The sequence below is a fragment of the Perca fluviatilis genome, chromosome 17, assembly GCF_010015445.1.
Source record: "Perca fluviatilis chromosome 17, GENO_Pfluv_1.0, whole genome shotgun sequence".
Lineage (NCBI taxonomy): Eukaryota > Metazoa > Chordata > Actinopteri > Perciformes > Percidae > Perca > Perca fluviatilis.
The window spans coordinates 24,088,349-24,107,189 of record NC_053128.1 but is presented as its reverse complement, the minus strand read 5'-3'; the positions used below and the strand labels follow the sequence as shown (position 1 = coordinate 24,107,189).

Here is an 18,841-nt window from a genome sequence, read left to right as displayed (position 1 = left end):
GAAAAAGTCATAGCATTAGTATATCTAAAAAAAAAAAAGATAGTATAGCACGCCCAGCGCTGGCATAAAAAAAGTCACAGTCCAGTATAGTTAAAAAAGCCCAGAGCAGAGGTCTAAAACGGCTATAAAAAGTCCTAGCATTAGTATGTCAAAAACAGTCATAGCATAGCATATCGTAAAAAAAGCCCAGCATAGCATGTCTGAAAAGCCTAGCTAGGCATAGTGAAGGTCCAAAAAGACATAAAAAGCTCTAGGCATAGCATATGGTCACCAAACAGTCATAGTAGACAGCATGTTGAAAAACGAGAAGAATAGCATATCAAAAAATCATAGTAGACAGTAGAACGAAAAAGTCACAGCCATAGCATGTCGAAAATCAAAAAAAGGCCATAGTGACAGCTACGTCTAAAAAAAGCTCATAGCACAGCATGGTGTGGAAAGCAGAAAAAGTCCTGAGAAAGCTGTCAAAAAAAGTCATAGTGACAGCACTGTCTGGCGCCAAGACAAAAAGCCCTGACATAGCATGTCAAAACAATAGCATAGCATAAGTGCTGCATAAAAAGGCAAGCAACAGAAAAAGCCCTCAGAAAAAAAAGCCCCACAGCATAGCATGTCAAAAAAAAAGCGATAGTGTAGCACAACGAAAAGCCAACACAGCACAACCCAAAAAACAAAAACAGACAGGTCTAAGGAGCAAAAAAGCCCATAGTGACAAGGCATGTCAAAAAAAGTCACAGTGACAGCAGTGAAAAATTACTCCCAAAAAGTTATGAAGTTGAAAAAAATCATAGCATAGCATGTCAAAACACCAGAGACAGCATCAGCATAAAAAGGCCCAGGCAGCATGTCTAAAAAATCATAGCCACATAACAAACAGTCCAGGTGACAGCATGTCAAAAATCAGGCAACCAAAAAGCCCAGTGATACAGTCCAAAAAGACAAAAACATAGGGTGAAAGACAATCAAAACAGTCCAGCAGACCCAAAACAGCCCATAGACAGACAATCAAAGCACAGTCATAGTGAGAGCATATTCAAATAAAGCCAGCACAGCATGGCTCAAAACAGAGGATGACAGCTGTCCTAGACAGGCAAAAACAATCACAAAAAAAACCCATAAAATCAAAAGTAAAAACCACAACAGCAATCAAAACATCCAGACAGACAAGAGAAAACCCAGACAGCTCCAAAAAACAGCAAACAAAAAAAAAAAACACAGACAACAAAAACACCAGAGAGACCCAAAAAGACAGACAGTGCCAAAAAACAAAAACCCAGAAAGACAAGCCAGAAGCACAACAACAGAACACACACACACAGACAGAGGTCAAAACACAGACAGGTAAAAGGAGACAACAACAGAACAAAAAACAGACGAAAAGAAACACAGGCGGAAACAAACAGACAAGAAACGAAACAGACAGAGGAAAACACGAAAGAGAGAGAAAAAGGAGACACAGGAAATAGAGAGGAAAGAAATAGAAAGAGGAAAATAGAAAGGAGGAGAGAAATGAGGAGGAAATAGAGGAGAAGAAAGATAATAAAGGAGAAGATGGAATAGCGGAAATAGAGAGATGGAAAGGAGGAGTAGAAGAAATAGAAAGAAACAGAGGAGGAAAAGGGAAATAGGAGGAGAAAGAAATAGGAGGAGGAAAAGAAAGGAGGAATATAAATAGGAATGGAAAGGAGGAGGAAAAAAATAAAGAGAAAAGGAAACCAGAGAAGGGATAAATGGAAAGGAGGAAAATGGAAAAGAGGAAGGAAGAAACAGAGGAAATGGAAAAGGGAAAGGAAAGATGGAAGGAGGAACTAAAAAAAAGTTATAAAAGTCATAGTATAGTATGTCAAAAACAGTCATAGTATAGTATGTCAAAAACAGTCATAGTATAGTATGTCAAAAACAGTCATAGTATAGTATGTCAAAAAAGGTATAAAAAAGTCATAGTATAGTATGTCGAAAAAAGTTATAAAAAGTCATAGTATAGTATGTCAAAAACAGTCATAGTATAGTATGTCGAAAAAAGTCATAGTATAGTATGTCAAAAAAAAGTCATAGTATAGTATGTCGAAAAAAGTTATAAAAAGTCATAGTATAGTATGTCAAAAACAGTCATAGTATAGTATGTCAAAAACAGTCATAGTATAGTATGTCGAAAAAAGTCATAGTATAGTATGTCAAAAAAAGGTATAAAAAAGTCATAGTATAGTATGTCGAAAAAAGTTATAAAAAGTCATAGTATAGTATGTCAAAAACAGTCATAGTATAGTATGTCGAAAAAAGTCATAGTATAGTATGTCAAAAACAGTCATAGTATAGTATGTCGAAAAAAGTCATAGTATAGTATGTCGAAAAAAGTCATAGTATAGCATGTCGAAAAAAGGTATAAACAAGTCATAGTATAGTATGTCAAAAACGGTTATAAAGTCATAGTATAGCATGTCGAAAAAAGTCATAGTATAGTATGTCGAAAAAAGTTATGAAAAAGTCATAGTATAGTATGTCAAAAACAGTTATAAAAAGTCATAGTATAGTATGTCAAAAACAGTCATAGTATAGTATGTCGAAAAAAGTCATAGTATAGCATGTCGAAAACAGTCATAGTATAGTATGTCAAAAACAGTCATAGTATAGTATATCGAAAAAAGTCATAGTATAGCATGTCAAAAACAGTCATAGTATAGTATGTCGAAAAAAGTCATAGTATAGTATGTCGAAAAAAGTCATAGTATAGCATGTCGAAAAAAGTCATAATATAGCATGTCGAAAACAGTCATAGTATAGTATGTCAAAAACAGTCATAGTATAGTATATCGAAAAAAGGTATAAAAAGTCATAGTATAGTATGTCAAAAACAGTCATAGTATAGCATGTCGAAAAAAACTATAAAAAAAGTCACAGTATAGTATGTCGAAAAAAGTTATAAAAAGTCATAGTATAGTATGTGAAAAACGGTTATAAAAAGTCATAGTATAGTATGTCAAAAACGGTCATAGTATAGCATGTCGAAAAAAGGTATAAAAAAGTCATAGTATAGTATGTCAAAAACAGTTATAAAAAGTCATAGTATAGTATGTCAAAAAAAGTTATAAAAAGTCATAGTATAGCATGTCGAAAAAAGTCATAGTATAGTATGTCAAAAACAGTCATAGTATAGTATGTCGAAAAAAGGTATAAAAAGTCATAGTATAGCATGTCGAAAACAGTCATAGTATAGTATGTCAAAAACAGTCATAGTATAGTATGTCGAAAAAAGTCATAGTATAGTATGTCAAAAACAGTCATAGTATAGTATGTCGAAAAAAGTTATAAAAAGTCATAGTATAGTATGTCAAAAACAGTCATAGTATAGTATGTCGAAAAAAGTCATAGTATAGTATGTCGAAAAAAGGTATAAAAAAGTCATAGTATAGCATGTCAAAAACAGTCATAGTATAGCATGTCGAAAAAAGTCATAGTATAGTATGTCGAAAACAGTTATAAAAAGTCATAGTATAGTATGTCGAAAACAGTCATAGTATAGCATGTCGAAAAAAGTCATAGTATAGCATGTCGAAAAAAGTCATAGTATAGTATGTCAAAAACAGTCATAGTATAGTATGTCGAAAAGTTATAAAAAGTCATAGTATAGTATGTCAAAAACAGTCATAGTATAGTATGTCGAAAAGTTATAAAAAGTCATAGTATAGTATGTCAAAAACAGTCATAGTATAGTATGTCGAAAAAGGTCATAGTATAGTATGTCGAAAACAGTCATAGTATAGTATGTCGAAAAAAAGTTATAAAAAGTCATAGTATAGAATGTCGAAAAAAAGTCATAGTATAGCATGTCGAAAAAAGGTATAAAAAAAGTCACAGTATAGTATGTCGAAAAAAGTCATAGTATAGTATGTTGAAAAAAGTTATAGTATAGCATGTTGCATATACCCTGATTAGGTATGGCTAGCTAATTCCTAACGCGATTCATACTGTGTCCAAAACAAACACAATAGTAAGATTTATTACATGACTACATAACCCATAAAACTGGAAATCTGAGTATCTCATGAAACATTAATATTTTGGTATTTGATTCATGCAACAGATAAAACCAAATCCACAGGGTCTCATGCATCAGATCACTCTCAAAGCCTGCACCTCAACCACACTTACCTTCGTCTGGTCCTCCAGACAGGCCTTTCAGGCCAAACAGGGTGCAGTAATTTGTCTATCATTAGTTCACATACAGGATGAGAAGGAAGAGAAGAGTAATTCACTGAAAGTAAAAATGTACCACTGTGGACAAGACTATTAGTTTGCCATTTTGTAACTGGGGCATATTTTTTGGTAAACTCACCTCTAAATTCCCCCTGGCTTTCTTCAACACTCCGTGGGTTAGATACACTAGAGGGGGGGGGGAAATCATTCTATTATCATCAAATAAAGTCACATATCCCAGTTTATTTACTCACAGGTAAACAGAGGAGCTGAAACTCATAATTCTTTTCATTATGGATTAATCTGACAATTATTTTTGCGATTTATCATTAGGTTGATAGAGTGACAGAAATTGTAAAAAAGACATTTTCAAATTGCCCCCCCCCCCCAAACAGTCCAAAACACAAAGATATTCAATTTACAATTATATAAAACAAGGAAAAGTAGCGAATCCTTACACTGTAGTGTACGGTGCAGTCACTGTAAAACAAAAAAAAAAAAGCAAAAAAGATAATCTTACACTGATCGATGATGACTTTTTCCATTCCCTCTTTGAGCTGGTTGGTTGTTCGGAGGCGTTTAACGGCTCCACTCAGCATCCTCTCCTGCTGTGACAGCCTGCTCTTCAGTCTGGCTATCTCATTTTTCAGCAGCTCATCCTGATACGGAGGATAAAAAGATTAAGATTTGGTTTCGTAGATACTTAATTGGATAGTGTAGGGTAGATACAGTATGTGTTTCTGCATGTCTACCTGCTGGTTGTTGCCGCCGTCCCCTGCTGTGTTACCGACTGGCAAAGAGACTCTCCACACCAGTTTGAGCAGTCGCCCAGCCTCCTCTAACACGTGTTGCATGGTGTTCATGCTGCCAGACAAACTTTTCAGGTGCTCCTGTTCTATCACCTATGAAGATGTACACATAATGACTTAAGTCTGATTTGTGAAAGATGTGAAATAATTAAAACCTCAGTAAAACCTTTTCATTTAAGTTGTTTTATGCATCACAAACGGCAAATAAAAACATCTTAAACATGACAGGTTGGCAGTACCTTGTTGTTAGAGCCCTGCTGTCTGAGTGTGTGCAGACTCTCCTGCAGTTGTGTGTCCATGCTACGCGACAGCTTACGTCCCTCTGAGATCTGCTTGCGGAGGGCATTGTAGTCCTCAATCAGACCCAAAATATGGCGGCCGTTGCGATTGGCCCACATCCGGTGGCCCGGCACCAGGCGAGAGGGAGCGCCGGAGACGCTTTCACCCGAGCTGCTGCTGAATGACCGGCCGTCCACCTCTGAGCAAGCATTACGTTTCTCATCTGAAAAGAGGTTTTAAAATATCATCATCTCGGGAAAAAAGGAAAAAAAAAGGGGGGAGAGGGGGGGGGGGGGGGGGGGTGGGGGGGGGAAGGGGGAATTTTTTTTGTTTGGGGGGGGACAAGGGGGGAGGGGGGGAAGTGGGGGAGAAGGGGGGGGAAGGGAAAATAAAATAAAAAAAAAGGGGGCAGGGGGGGGGGAAAGAAAAGGGGGGGCAAAAAGAAATTTGTTTTAAATGCAAAAAAGGGGGGGGGGGGGGGGGGGGGGGTGTTTTTAAAAGGACCCCCTCTGCCTTTTTTTTACTCGCTGGTCTTAGGTGGGGGGGTTGGGGGGGGGAAGGGGGGGATTAAAATGAAATGGCCCCCCCGTGGGGGAAAAAGGGGTGGGGGGAGAAAAAGAATTTTTGTTGGAAATGAGAGTGGAGTAGTCCTCACAGGTCGAGTTTTCACCATAGACTGTATAATTTTCACAGGCAGTTTCAACAGCAGCAGAGCAGTTCAATTCATTTCGCAACAGTCCGCTGGCAGTGTGTGCCCAAATGTTCTATAGTCTGCCTTTTGCAGGGTGTGAGCGGAGTTTTACAGGCATAGCTGCCTGTAAAAACCCAGCGTTAGAACGTAAAGTTATGAAAATAAGTTTTGTTTAATTCTCTCTGCACCGCAGCTCTTACTCCCTCTCTCTGGCACAAGACACCTGTCTGCAGACTGCAGTTCAGTGCGGCCACTGGGGAGTGTGAATCTCTCTCTTTTTTATTTTTTTTAAAATGAGTCGTGAGGCCAACAGCAAAGCCCAACTTTACTTTTAATGAAATCAAACAAAGAGAAATGTTCTCGCCTCGTCTTAAAATAGTCACAAATCAATACTAGAGTAACCTACTTACTTGTCCAGCTGCTGCAATAAATATGCAGAGGAGATCAGTCCGCACAAAATCATCTGAGAAGTGTTTGATGGTTATTTATTTGTGCTTTAGAACGTAATCATTGCGAAACAATCATAAAGTAAGCTTTATTTATATATCTCCCTACTGTACAATGACAGATTCAAGTAGCTTCAAAACATTAGTCCTGATGGTATACAGATGTCCTGGAGTAGGCTGTTTGATTTAGCTGTTCACTGACTATTACGTGAAAGCCCCGCCCATTCTAGCAGTTAAGGTAATTGTTATGCATTGCTTCCGGGTTGACCCAGGTGATCTCTGAATTGTCATGACAAGGGATGTACCCATGTAGACTGGCTTGGTTTGAATTTCCAAAAGGAGGGTTGAACCCTGATCAACCCTAGCCCAACCCTGGTAGGTGGTGTGAAAGAGGTATAATAAAGGCTTGTATGTAATTACTGCTGAAATTTGAAGCCGATTCCGATGTGGTTTTCTTACCATGGAGGAGACTGGTGTGTTCGTTGTGACTCTGAAAGGAGTGACGGAGAGGATCGCAGCCTTCACGACCTGGTGACCTGCCTCCTTCATCTAAGAAGAATGTAAAACCAACACTGAAATGGCCTGACATGTTCCTGTGCGTTTACATGCCTCCGTTTACCTGTCACAGGTAACTAGCCAAGCGAGTCTGTGCCTTGCGTTTACCTGGAGAGGACAGCAGGTAGTTGATGTTGATGGTTTCAGAGCGGTTGGGTCCTCTGAGCAGCTGCTCCTCCAGCCTCTGTCGCAGCGCGGTGTTGGTCTGGATGCTCCTCTCCAGCTGCAGCCTCAGGTGTCTGATCTCCAACAACAGCTCGCCGAGGTGGACCGAGCCAGAGTGAGGCTCCTGGGTAGCCTCACTGGATCCTGCTTAGAGAAGAAATCATGTGTTAATCTATCAATCTCTGTGTCAGTACCCAAAAAAAAAAAAAAAAAAAAAAAAATCACATATAAAAAATGTATAGTTTAGTCTAGGGTAAATCTGTCTTTGGCTACAAAGAGTGGTACAGATGTAGATAATTTGTAGTTGTTCTTTAGTCACACTGTCTTGTCTTCCTCCATTACTATTTAAACTACATAACACGTCAATATGCTTTTTAAAAATAAACTTGCAGTACCGTTGGGTTTGTGAGCTTCAGTCTTGATCTTTTCGTAAACTTGCAGCTCCACCCGCAGTGACTGCAGAAGATGCTGCGAGTCAGAAAGCTGCTGCCTCTGGAGCTTCACATCACACTGCAACCTGGAAGCATTCACAAAAACACACACCAAAATCAATGAGAAAAAAAAAATGAATTAAGGTTCATTTACAAAGAGGGAAAAGAGAAGGTCATCTACTCCCATCTATGCACTACACGGCTCCTTGTTTTTATTCTAAAAACAAGTGGGTGACTGAGATAAAAGAAAAATATTCTTTGGGTCATCCTGGTGGTTAAGACATCTGTGCGCCACTCTCTCTCACCATGTTTCCTGTCTGTTTCTAAACTTCTGCTATCCAACAAAAGGTAAAATGTAAAAAAGGAAAAAATGCAGCTTAAACTTTCTAGAGTGCAACCATTATTGTTTTGCCTCATTTTTCTTTTCTATGTTTTCAATTTTTACTTTCTAGAACCTGAAGACTTTTCTGAACTGTCCTTGGTCCATTTATATATTTTATTGTGATTAACAAACAATTTTTGTTAACAACATACAACTTGCAACATGAAAACAACACATCCATCCCTCTTAGGATTGACCCATCTCCCAGAACAAATAATCTTGGGTTGAATGGAACCTGGGTCTCTGCAGTCTGACATAGGTTATGTATCCCGGTCCAAAATTCCTGGACCTGAACATAACAGGACATGAAGTAAATGGCCGTCCTCAGTCTTACATTTCAGTCCATTTATATTAATGCAGCTGACTAAATATTAAAAAAACAATTAGGGCTGCAGCTATCAATTCTTTTTGTAATCGATTAATCTAGCACTTTATCGATTGATTAATCGGATGTTTTTTTTGCGTTTTTAAACAACCAAAACTAGGGGAAAAAAGCAACATTTTCAGAAGAAAGCAACCTATTTTCATTTATATATTTGATTATAATGTCACACAGCTCTGTTACACTTATGCTATTAGATCGTTGATCAGCTGTTTCTCCGGAGAGAGAGAGAGACAGAGAGAGAGAGAGACAGAGACAGAGACAGAGAGAGAGAGAGAGAGAGAGATGCGCAACAAAGCTGTTTTTCCGAAGGGGATAGTCAATGCGTCAGCTCTTTAGATCAGATCGTGGTCACCATTTCCTATTTTCTTGTCTTTGTTTTTGGTAGTTGTTGTGTTTGGTGTAGTTTCATCGTCCATACGACTCTGTTATTTACTTTTGTCGGGTCCGCTTCGTGGAATGGATGATTAAGTTAGACTCCATGTTTTCTGTTGAGATGCTAAAGCACTGACGTCGTGCTATTATCGTGGTAAGCTAGTTCCATTTTGCAGTAGACATACTGTACAGAGTTTTAGTTTTAATTACGTTTGAACTGATTCCAAACTTTGGACACTTTCTGTCGTTTTCTCCAGCCTGTCTCTAGCCCCTCGCTATTTACGCTCTGGCACATAGACAGTGTCGCCAGCAGCAGACTGAGCCACGTCTGTGCGACAGTAATAATGCTCCGTGCGGAAACACCGTCCGTCAGCGATACAACGTTGGTAACATTGATTTAACGAAGCTTCGAGGCAAGTCATTTTGCATCAAGGATTTTTTGTAATGGATTTATTCGAAAATCACACCTCCAAGACATTTTTTTTTTTTTTACATGAGCATTAAAATCCTAATGATGGTAGGATTTATTACTGGACTGCAATGTTAAACTTTATTATTTATAAATTTCTTAGAAGTGTACTTAAAGGGGTGATAGAATGATTATATAGGGTATTTTACACTGTTCCTTAAGGTCTCCTAATAGGGTATGTAACATTGGTTGGGCTGAAAATTGCCCGAATGCTATTTTATTAGGCCCTTAACTACCCTGTGAATATGGCTCTATTTGGAACAAGAGCTTTTCTTCCAAATATGGTATGCTCATGAATATTTAGAATGAGCTGCACGCTGATTGGTTTGAGCAAACTACATAGAAACACATGGGAGACTCGACAGCAGGCCTCATATTTCAGACACTGCAAAGTTATACATTGTTTGTCAGGCTATTTCGTTATTAAATTCACTTCTGAGACATTTTTTAGCGAGAAATCAACTATATAAAGCTGAAATATGGGCCGTTTTACGAAAATTGATGGCCAATTGCAAATTTGATAAGACTGTGTGTCGGAGTTCACATACACCGGGCATTTAGCTAGCAGGAAGAAGGGAGTTGCAGGCCCTGGAGCTCTGTCAGAGCAGCGGCGTTTGGTAGTCCATTAGCCCAAGAGACGGTGACTTTGCGCGGGTATGGAGTGCTGTGGGCTGCCAGCCGTGACGGAGCTCCATGTACCTCATAGCAGGCCGGGGTCTGTGAAGGAAGGCAGGCCGGGCGGCGAGGCAGCTACACAGGCAGCACCGGCCTCTGAAGTCCGACACACAGTCGGACAAAATTTGCAATTAGCATTTTCGTAAAGCGGCCCATATTTGAGCTTTACCTAGTTGATTTCTCGCATTAAAAAAAGTTTCAGAAGTGAATTTTGTAATGGAATAGCAGAAATCTGCGCGACCTAGATTCAGAAGGCTACCTGATCTCAGGTCAGTTGTGTAGCCTATGTAAATGTTGGGGCTTGACAGTTCTCTTAATACACACATGGGCGTGAAAAAGTTACAGGTCTTGGGATGCTTACGTAAGCAACTAGCTTTGTTGAGATTCGCCCGTTTTCAGCGGCAGTTTCAAAATATGAGATTTTCATAGTAAAGGGGTGTCAATGGGATTTTGAGCTTCTATGTATGTCCTATTTACCCACCGAACTGTCGTTATTCAACTATGACAGGGTAAAATCGGTTTTGCATTCTATCACCCCTTTAATAAATGGGAAACTGAGTGTGAAGTCCACACACGCCCACGCACACACGCAACACACACACACACACACACACACACACACACACACACACACACGAGACGAGTAAGGAAAGGGAGAGGAGAAGTGATCTGACCGTAAACTAGACTCCAGGTTTCGGGTGTCAGCCTCAATCATCTGTGTCAGTAGGACCCAGGGCAAGAGGTCACATACCATGATTATAGTATGTATGCATGCATGTGTGTGTGTGTTCCGGGATGAGCTTACAAATGAGACTATCATGTTTCCGAGTTGTACAAATAGTATGGAATAATGGTAATTGTAATGACTATTCAGAATGGTAATTAGTAGCTTTGTGTAAGTTGCATGAAGGACAGTAGTAATGATAGTGTGTGTGTGCTGCGAGGAGACATTTAGAGTGTAGGGTAGTGAATGCTACGTGTGTGTGTGTGTGTGTGTGTGTGTGTGTGTGTGTGTGTGTGTGTGTGTGTGTGTACCTGTGCAGCTCCTCCTTGCTGTAGTGCAGTGACTCCTGCAGCTGGGAGTTTTCTTGGCTGCTGTGCTCCAGCCTCTCCTGCAGTCGGCTGTTTTCTTGCCTCAGAGCTTCACACTCCCTCCTGCTCTGCTCCAGTTTGGCCGTCCGCCTGGCCAGAGTCTCCCGTAGCTTCTCGTTCTCCTTCTGCTTGTCTGAAGGAAATACAAATATTTTTGAGTTAGCGAAAAGTTAAGTTAGTAAAGTTAAATTGTTTTACTTTAGTTACTTTACTTTTAAGCACTGTCAGTGATAGATGTGTGTCAGTTTTGATAAAGGCATGGGCAAAACAGCACCAGCCAGGACAGACTATCAGATGGGTATCTGGAAAACTATTGTCTCTCCACATCTATTGGTCTACAGACTGAAAATACAGTATGTGTTCCTGAATAGAGGTTAAAGTAAGCTTGTACGAAAACATGTGTTTTACCTCTAGACCCCAGGCTGAGCTGTTCCTTCAGGACTTGGTTTTGTCCCCAGAGGAATCGCACCTCGTTGGCCAGCTGACCCTGCTCCTCGTTGCCATGGATGAAGATGTTGGTAGCTGCTGAACACGTGACACATACACACGCACCACTCAACAAATAAGTACTTTCGATGAAGTATTTTTCATTTTTGAGCAGAATTTCCCAACCAAATTATTGACACACAGTACACACACACTCTAATATCCACACTGACAGAGAGCGGATGAAACACAGGCAGATGATTTCCGGTGTGTACCTGGATCTTTCTCCACCTCCGCTAGTCTCTTCTCCAGCTGTTCCCTGAGACGGTCATTGGTGCGGATGCTCTCCTCCAGGCGCTGTCGCAAAGTGCGGATCTCCTGCAGATGTTCTGCCAGCAAGTCTGACAGACACAAATGCATATTGCTAAACTAAAAGGGGTACTTAAAGGAGATTTAGTAGTAGTTACATAAACTGCACTCACTAGAGACACACACAAGACATAACAGATTCGTAAGTCAACTATCCTGACTTGTAATCCCAGCATGGGTCAAAACTACAAAAACACTAGACCCAATATTTCCCATAATGCCCCTTGATAACCCTTATTAAACCCTATATGAAACCCTCTCTGCATGGTAAATAACCATGTCCTTTCAAACACCACACCCCAAGTTTGTAAGACGTATTCTTCAAGCCCAAACGGAGATAACCCGATGACATCGCTACGACATCAGGATTATTTTTTTCCAGATCTTGATAAGCTCCTCCAGAGCCAAAGAAGACATAATTCCACTGTTTTCATGTGCCAAATACTCATTACAAGTAAACTGAACTTCAACTACAAATCGGTGGAATGACCCTTCAAATATTTCTACATATGTTCATTAAAACATCAAATCCCCAAAATGTTGCTACACCATGGATATACAAAGCACAAAACCACAATTTTATTTTTCAAATAACAAAAGCAGAATAAATGGAATCGTGACAGCCCCATGTTTACCTGAATTCATTGTGCGAGGCTGTTCAACAGCATTCTTTTGTGAGCCAATGTCTCCATCTCGTTTATGAGATTGAGTCTGAGGCTCTGAACCATCCTGATCATGGCTTTGATCCTGTTCCTGATGGTGGGAGCTGGTCTGGGCCATAATTGAGCGATGAAGGTCCAGTTCACTGCGCAGGGTGGCGTTGAGCTCCTCGCTGCCCCTCAGCTGATCCTGTAGTCGCCAGTTCTCCCTCTGCAGGCCCGACAGTCTGCTGGCAGCATCCCTGTGACCAGACACACCGTCTTCCTGAGCTCCTCCTACAGGAGAGACAGATACTCCTGTCCAATCAGAGGGTTGTTGCTGGCCTAAACATGTACAGGGAGACAACAACGGGTAAATAGATTAATAATGAAAATGTAATAAAAAATAAATTTTTATTATTTTTTGGGGGCGTTTTGGTAATTTTTGTGTGAAAAACATGTTCCTCCTTCTATAGTTGGGAGTTGGTAAACCAAAATGTCATCCACTTCCTATCCTCCATGCTAACACAAGTAGCAACAGAACCACTAATACGTAAAGAGCCAAACGGGTTAATTGTTGGCAACTATAGTGTTGTAGCAGTAAGGGAAATGTGAGTTTGGGTCTACAGGCCCATCTGCAGGACCTCTCACATATCCACGCGCTTCACTTGTCTCTACAATAACCTTTGCGGTCTCTTTTCCTGAGGGAAACACAATTTGAAGAGTGAACCGGATATGTGGCACTGAATAATGCAACTTTAAATGGAGATGGATTGAAACTGGACACTTGATCAGCCCTTGGGCGACCTGCTTTGTCCTGTGCGACGCCTCACTGCAACAGAATGGATCTGAATGGAAAATAAGTGCCATTACAGGCTGCGACTAGACTGACCAGGCCCGTGGACAAGCACAGATAATGTCAATGATATACCACTGAGGTAAAGAAAGGGGAAAATATGCATTTTTAAAAAGGTAGTGTGGTCTAAAATAACCAAACAGTCTAGCACAATATACCTGGCTAGGCCCAGCATCTGTGACACTTAAGACTTTAACTTGACTTTCACACCCAATCACTAATTTATTTGTGATTGGGTTTAAGTATTACATCTAGAAATCTGCAGCTTATATGAACATATCTGTGTGCTTACTGTGGGCTCGATGAACACTTTGTGTGGTTGGGCTGCTGTGGCAGGAGGACGAGTTGCAGTCCGAGTGGTACAGATCAGAGCGAGAGCTGTTGTGGCTGCTGGGACTTTGGCCTCTGAACTGGCTCTGCAGCCTCTGGATGAGTCGGTTCTTCTCCTGCAGCTCTTTCGCCAATCTGGGAGGAGGTGGAAGAGGAAAAGAAAGAGGAATGGAATTAGTCATGTTGGTCACTTAGTCTCCTAGCCGATGCAACATTTGGATTTTATCCATCACATAATCTTGCTGGGCGTTGGAGAGCAAAACAATTTAAAACAGGGAAGATAAGTACCCAGCACAAGGAGGAACACCCCGAAAAGAGACAAAACTTGAGACTTAAGAGGTCAAGAAAAATGTGTTCCCACAGGACTTGCAACTTTCAGCAGCAACACACAGCTGGAAAATATGAAAGAGGAGTTCACAGCAAACGTCATGCTGTTTGTCTGGATCAAACCCGCTCACAGGTCCAGCTGCTCCCTGGTGTATTCAGCCAACGTGAGGTTTTGCTGGACAAGGAGGCTGACGTGCTGCTGCAGCAGCTCTCTCTCGCCCTCTAGTTCCAGACGCAGATTATCTATCTCCTGCTGGATTCTAGCTGGGCTGTCAGAAGGATCTCTCATGCTCTCCTCACAGGACAACAGTGATCCCTGCTGAAGCTCCCCAAGACTGCCCACATCAGTAATAATATAGATTAACGCATGTCACTATGAGCAACTTTATATTCTAATCTAAAACTGTAATTGTCATTGTGTAACACCGAAGTCAACGTTACGGTCAATAAATCCAAATAAAAAAGCAATTTTTAAAACCAAAATCATTCCCAATCCAACATAAGGGAAAACTGCACTTGGAGTTCTCTGATAATTATTTTCCCAGCCAATAGTGGGAAATAAAAATGTAGAGTGTTTTAAATTCTGTTGATAGGGTTGAACTGTACATATATACACATATTGGTGTTTTATGCAAAGCTTAATTTGCTTTCTGGATGATACTGAACTCTAAAGGAAATTAATGGATGAACACTGACATGTGGTGTGTTTGTGTGTGTGTGTTTTCCCTCTAAGACCCCGGTGACCCAGTTTGGGGGCAGTGTAACCTTAATGTTTTGGCTGTCGCCACAAAAATTAGGTCAACAGCAGGACGCTATTCAAAACCAACAATACACGCACCGCCTGGGGTCATAAGGCAATTGGCTGGCTGGCTGGGGGTCGGGTTAGGGTTGGGGTGGTGGTCTTTAAAGGGTCATGAGACAAACACTCAAACAGCACAGCTAGTGAGTAGCCATTGAATGCCATTAAATGCCATTAAAGTATTACAAAAAGTAAGTAAGTATCTCTGTAACCCTAACATTAAGATTGGAGGATTCTAAATAATACCGATACTTGTTTTTCACCACGAATAAACACTCAACCAATTGAATACAAGTAACTAAATTAAGACATTGACAATAAGCAAGATGCAGTGTGAGAGTTTGAGACGTACCTACGAGACAGTTCCAGGGCCACCACGTCCTCATTATCAAGACAAGACTCTCCTAGCAGACAGAGGAAAAGATGCTGTCAAGGGCCTGTCTGTAGAAATCAGTTACGAACAACTGCTCTTTTGTGTATAGGAATCAAACACATACTTTTTAAAGACTTAGTACCCACCTTTAACTTTATTAAATATTATTAATAATAATATTTAATAAAGTTAAAGGCGGGTACTAAAGACTGAAGTATGTCTCCCTAACTTGATACTTAATATAATAATTTATTATATTAAGTATCAAGTTAGAGAGCCATACTTCAATCTTTATTAGCATGTGTGTCGGCTAGAGATTTAGGTGTTTTGGCACAGTGCTGCATTATAAATCAAATATCTAAACTGTGTTTGTGCAGCATGGTTCAGATAAGCACTATTTCTTAAAACACAACAGATGCAATTACAAACTACCTTTGTCCAGCCGTCCCTCCACCCTGTCCAGAATGCTCAGGCTCTTGTCCAGCTGCTCTTTGACCGCCTCCCCCATGTAGTAGTCGACTTTACCGGCCTGCAGCAGCTCCTTAAAGGCCTTGCTCAGCTCATCCAGCTGCCTACGCTGCAGGGCTCCAAGCCTACGGCTCTCCTTGATCTGCTGCCTCAATTGTGACAGCTCCCTGGCTTGCGACTGCACCAGGGAGTCCAGTCTGTGGAGAAGACAGAATGAGGGCAAGCGGGGGTGAAAAAAAGAAAAAAACAAAACATTTGTCAAGATATAATTGGCAAAATGACTGTAGCTTTCACCCATTGTAAAAAATATTATAATGTTGGTAATGCACTGAGAAAGACTGTTGACCTTGCAGGTGATGTAGAGCGGCTGCGGGTCTGCTGCAGCTGTTCACTCATGCTTCTGTTCATTGTCCTCTCTCTTTCCAGTTCCATAGTCAAATGGCTGGTTTTATCCTTCATCGCCAGGTTTTCACCCTCCTTTTTCTCCCCTAGCTGCCCACTTCTGTAGCTCGTATCTTGCCTTAGGTCGTCTCGCAGTGTCCCGTCTTGATTCCTGACTGTTGAGGGATCAGAGGTGTTGGCAACTAGGTCACTGGAAAGAGAGTTCCTACGCAGAAGACTTTGCATTTGGAGGATGAGTTTGGTCTGGTTTTCCAGCTGGACCTTCAGCTCTCTGACTTGTCCCTGAAGCTGCAGAGGGTCTTTAGAAACACCGTACTCATCATAGACCTGCAGGCTTTTCAGACTGACCTGAAAACAGAAAGAAAAAGGGTAAATCAAAATATCAGTTTCTACTAAAATTTGGGTTGCACAATTTTTACATCAGCAAATTGTTTACAATTCTTAGTAATTTTGAAACCAATGGTCCTTGATTTTACAGAGGTAGACAAAAGCGTCTCATTTCTAGCCAGCGACCGGCAGTTTTGCCAGCTGAAAAACTGTAGCCGGCAGATTTGATCTGCTGTAGCAGAGCATTAGCTCCATGAGTTTGTTCAAAACGCTCCCCAGCTGACTTTTTAATGTTTCTATCCAAATAGTTTTAAAACAAGAACCAGGAAGGGGGTTCTTAAATATGCACTTGATAGCCATATGCATAATGACACAAGCTGTGAATTGTACGGTTATCCTGGAGCCGGTTGCACCAACTGGTCTTTACTAAGCCTGGTTCTAACTGCTTAGTTGGTCTTGACCAGACCAGTGTTAAGAATTGACTTCACGTCAGTTTAGAGCTGGGCAATATATTGATATTATATCGATATCGTAATATGAAACTAGATATAGTCTTAGATTTTGGATATCGTAATATGACACAAGTGTTGTCTTTTCCTGGTTTTAAAGGCTGCATTACAGCAAAGTGATGTCATTTTCGGAATTTACCAGACTGTTCTTGCTGTTATATTATTTGCCTTTACCCACTTAGTCATTATATCCACATTACTGATGATTATTTATCAAAAATCTCATTGTGTAAATATTTTGTGAAAGCACCAATAGTCAACACTACAATATCATTGCGGTATCAATATCGAGGTATTTGGTCAAAAATATCGTGATATTTGATTTTCTCCATATCGCCCAGCCCTACGTCAGTTGCACCAACCAAACTTAAGTCTAGGCTTAAATACACCTGGGTCTTAGAAATGCACATTCATGTGAATGACCACGGAACTATGGCTATTGCTTAGCAACATGCATTGCTAGGATACGTTGTAAACGATTTCCCTCCGTTTTGTGAAGTTGTAGCCGTTTCAATGGAGTATCAAAGAAAAAGAAAAGAGGAGATCAGACTTTGAGATAAGAAAATTGTTAGAGCTGTACAGTCAGCACAGACCTACGTTTACTGCCAAGCAGTCCAACATTATAACAAACAAAAAGAAACAACATGGAGACAGATGACGGAGGCGATTGCTCTTACTCAGGCAGCTTTTGTACAGAGAGTGATGAATGAAAAATGTGGAAAGACCTCCTGAGCAGAGTGAAGAAAGACCAGTCCTCAAAAAGCAAACCATCCAACCGGCGGGGTCCTCCCCCTAAAAACGTCAATTTATAGTGACATAATTGTGGATATATTTGGAGAAGACTCCCTGGCTTTTACTGGTTTAGTCGGTGCGGAAAATGGCGGTACCGACCTGGAAGAGAATACTGTCTCTCCAGGTCGTCCATACAGGTAGTGAGAGTGTGAATTGGGAAGGTGTGTAGAAATGTGCTTAGATTTCGACTTTACGCCTGGTGCAACTGACTATTAGGTCGGACTTAGAACGCTGAGTTAAGACTTACTTAGTAGCTTAAAACCAGGCGCAAGTCCTGTTGGTGGAACCGGCTCCTGTAGTTTATATTTGTAAATTTTTTTATTACTTTTTTTTAAAAAGAAAAGAATGAGGACTAACCAGTGTGTTTGGCAAACGTAATGATATCTCAGGTGAGGTTTGCTGGGGTTTCTGGAATGTAAACTTCCTCGGATACAACAAAGAGCAGGACAGAGCTTCTAACGTTAGCCTACAGTAACTGTTTTTGTTCTTGGAAAGGCTAAAAAAAAAAAAAAAAAAAAAGAGACACAAGCCTCCAAAGTCTTTCAATACAGAGTATCTCACCCCATGCACTGCATAAATCCAGAGCTTGACAGACTTGCTGTGCCTAATTACAGCTGCTAAGCTATGATTGGACAATCGCTCAGGGCGAGGAGATTAGCAAAAAGTAAGTCTAATACCTTGGCAGAGCTGAGAGCTGGGGAACTAGGGTATGGGGTGCTGGAGGTTGAGTCCAGGTTTTCAGTGGAGGAAAAGGTGGCCTGCTCGTGTTGGGAAGGCAGGCTAGAGGCGCTGCAGCTAGGGTTCACACCAACCTCTAGATCTGGCAACACAATGGACACAAAAAACAATCAACAAAGGAACAGAAGAACATTACAAAGTTGTGGAAAACAAATGGTGATTGTGCTACAATAGGAAATAAATCATTTGAGATACAGCTTGGCTTTGAAATAAGGTAAGAAATAAAAGTGAAAGGTTAATGAGTGCTCGAAAGACAATCCCAAACTTCAGAGTGGAAACATGCAAGAATTTGTCAATACAAAATATTGACAGCCCATTTACATTTGGGAATAGTGCAGAGAAATACCAGGTTAAAACCAGTAGAGTGTGTGGTTGTAAGACCCAAACGGAAAAAGAATTCTCAAGATAAGAGACAATGGGCCCTATTTTAACGATCTGAAACGCAAGTGTGAAACGCAAAACGCAAGTAGCTTTGTGGGCGGATCTCGGTCGCTATGCTATTATACCGGCGGGATAAATGACTCTTGTGCCCGACGCAAATC

The 18,841-nt window shown here is 40.6% G+C and overlaps 1 protein-coding gene across 10 annotated transcripts in view; it reads right to left on the bottom strand.

Annotated features, from left to right (window-relative positions):
- The window catches only part of cdk5rap2 (CDK5 regulatory subunit associated protein 2), a 45,873-nt gene that overhangs the window by 3,625 nt on the left and 23,407 nt on the right, over positions 1 to 18,841 (bottom strand). For 6 of the 10 annotated variants that reach the window (XM_039780529.1, XM_039780528.1, XM_039780524.1 and 3 more), the window contains 17 exons: positions 18,239 to 18,381; positions 15,878 to 16,281; positions 15,496 to 15,728; positions 15,043 to 15,094; positions 13,527 to 13,699; positions 12,376 to 12,723; positions 11,647 to 11,772; positions 11,354 to 11,470; positions 10,889 to 11,078; positions 7,535 to 7,656; positions 7,083 to 7,286; positions 6,879 to 6,968; positions 5,243 to 5,505; positions 4,947 to 5,096; positions 4,715 to 4,853; positions 4,334 to 4,380; positions 4,150 to 4,204 (listed from right to left, as the gene is read on the bottom strand). In XM_039780529.1, the coding sequence (XP_039636463.1) occupies positions 4,150 to 4,204; positions 4,334 to 4,380; positions 4,715 to 4,853; positions 4,947 to 5,096; positions 5,243 to 5,505; positions 6,879 to 6,968; positions 7,083 to 7,286; positions 7,535 to 7,656; positions 10,889 to 11,078; positions 11,354 to 11,470; positions 11,647 to 11,772; positions 12,376 to 12,723; positions 13,527 to 13,699; positions 15,043 to 15,094; positions 15,496 to 15,728; positions 15,878 to 16,281; positions 18,239 to 18,381 (2,856 nt within the window). The remainder of the gene's footprint in view (positions 1 to 4,149; positions 4,205 to 4,333; positions 4,381 to 4,714; positions 4,854 to 4,946; positions 5,097 to 5,242; positions 5,506 to 6,878; positions 6,969 to 7,082; positions 7,287 to 7,534; positions 7,657 to 10,888; positions 11,079 to 11,353; positions 11,471 to 11,646; positions 11,773 to 12,375; positions 12,724 to 13,526; positions 13,700 to 15,042; positions 15,095 to 15,495; positions 15,729 to 15,877; positions 16,282 to 18,238; positions 18,382 to 18,841) is intronic. The other 4 variants (XM_039780526.1, XM_039780527.1, XM_039780523.1 and 1 more) reach the window with 3 other exon arrangements.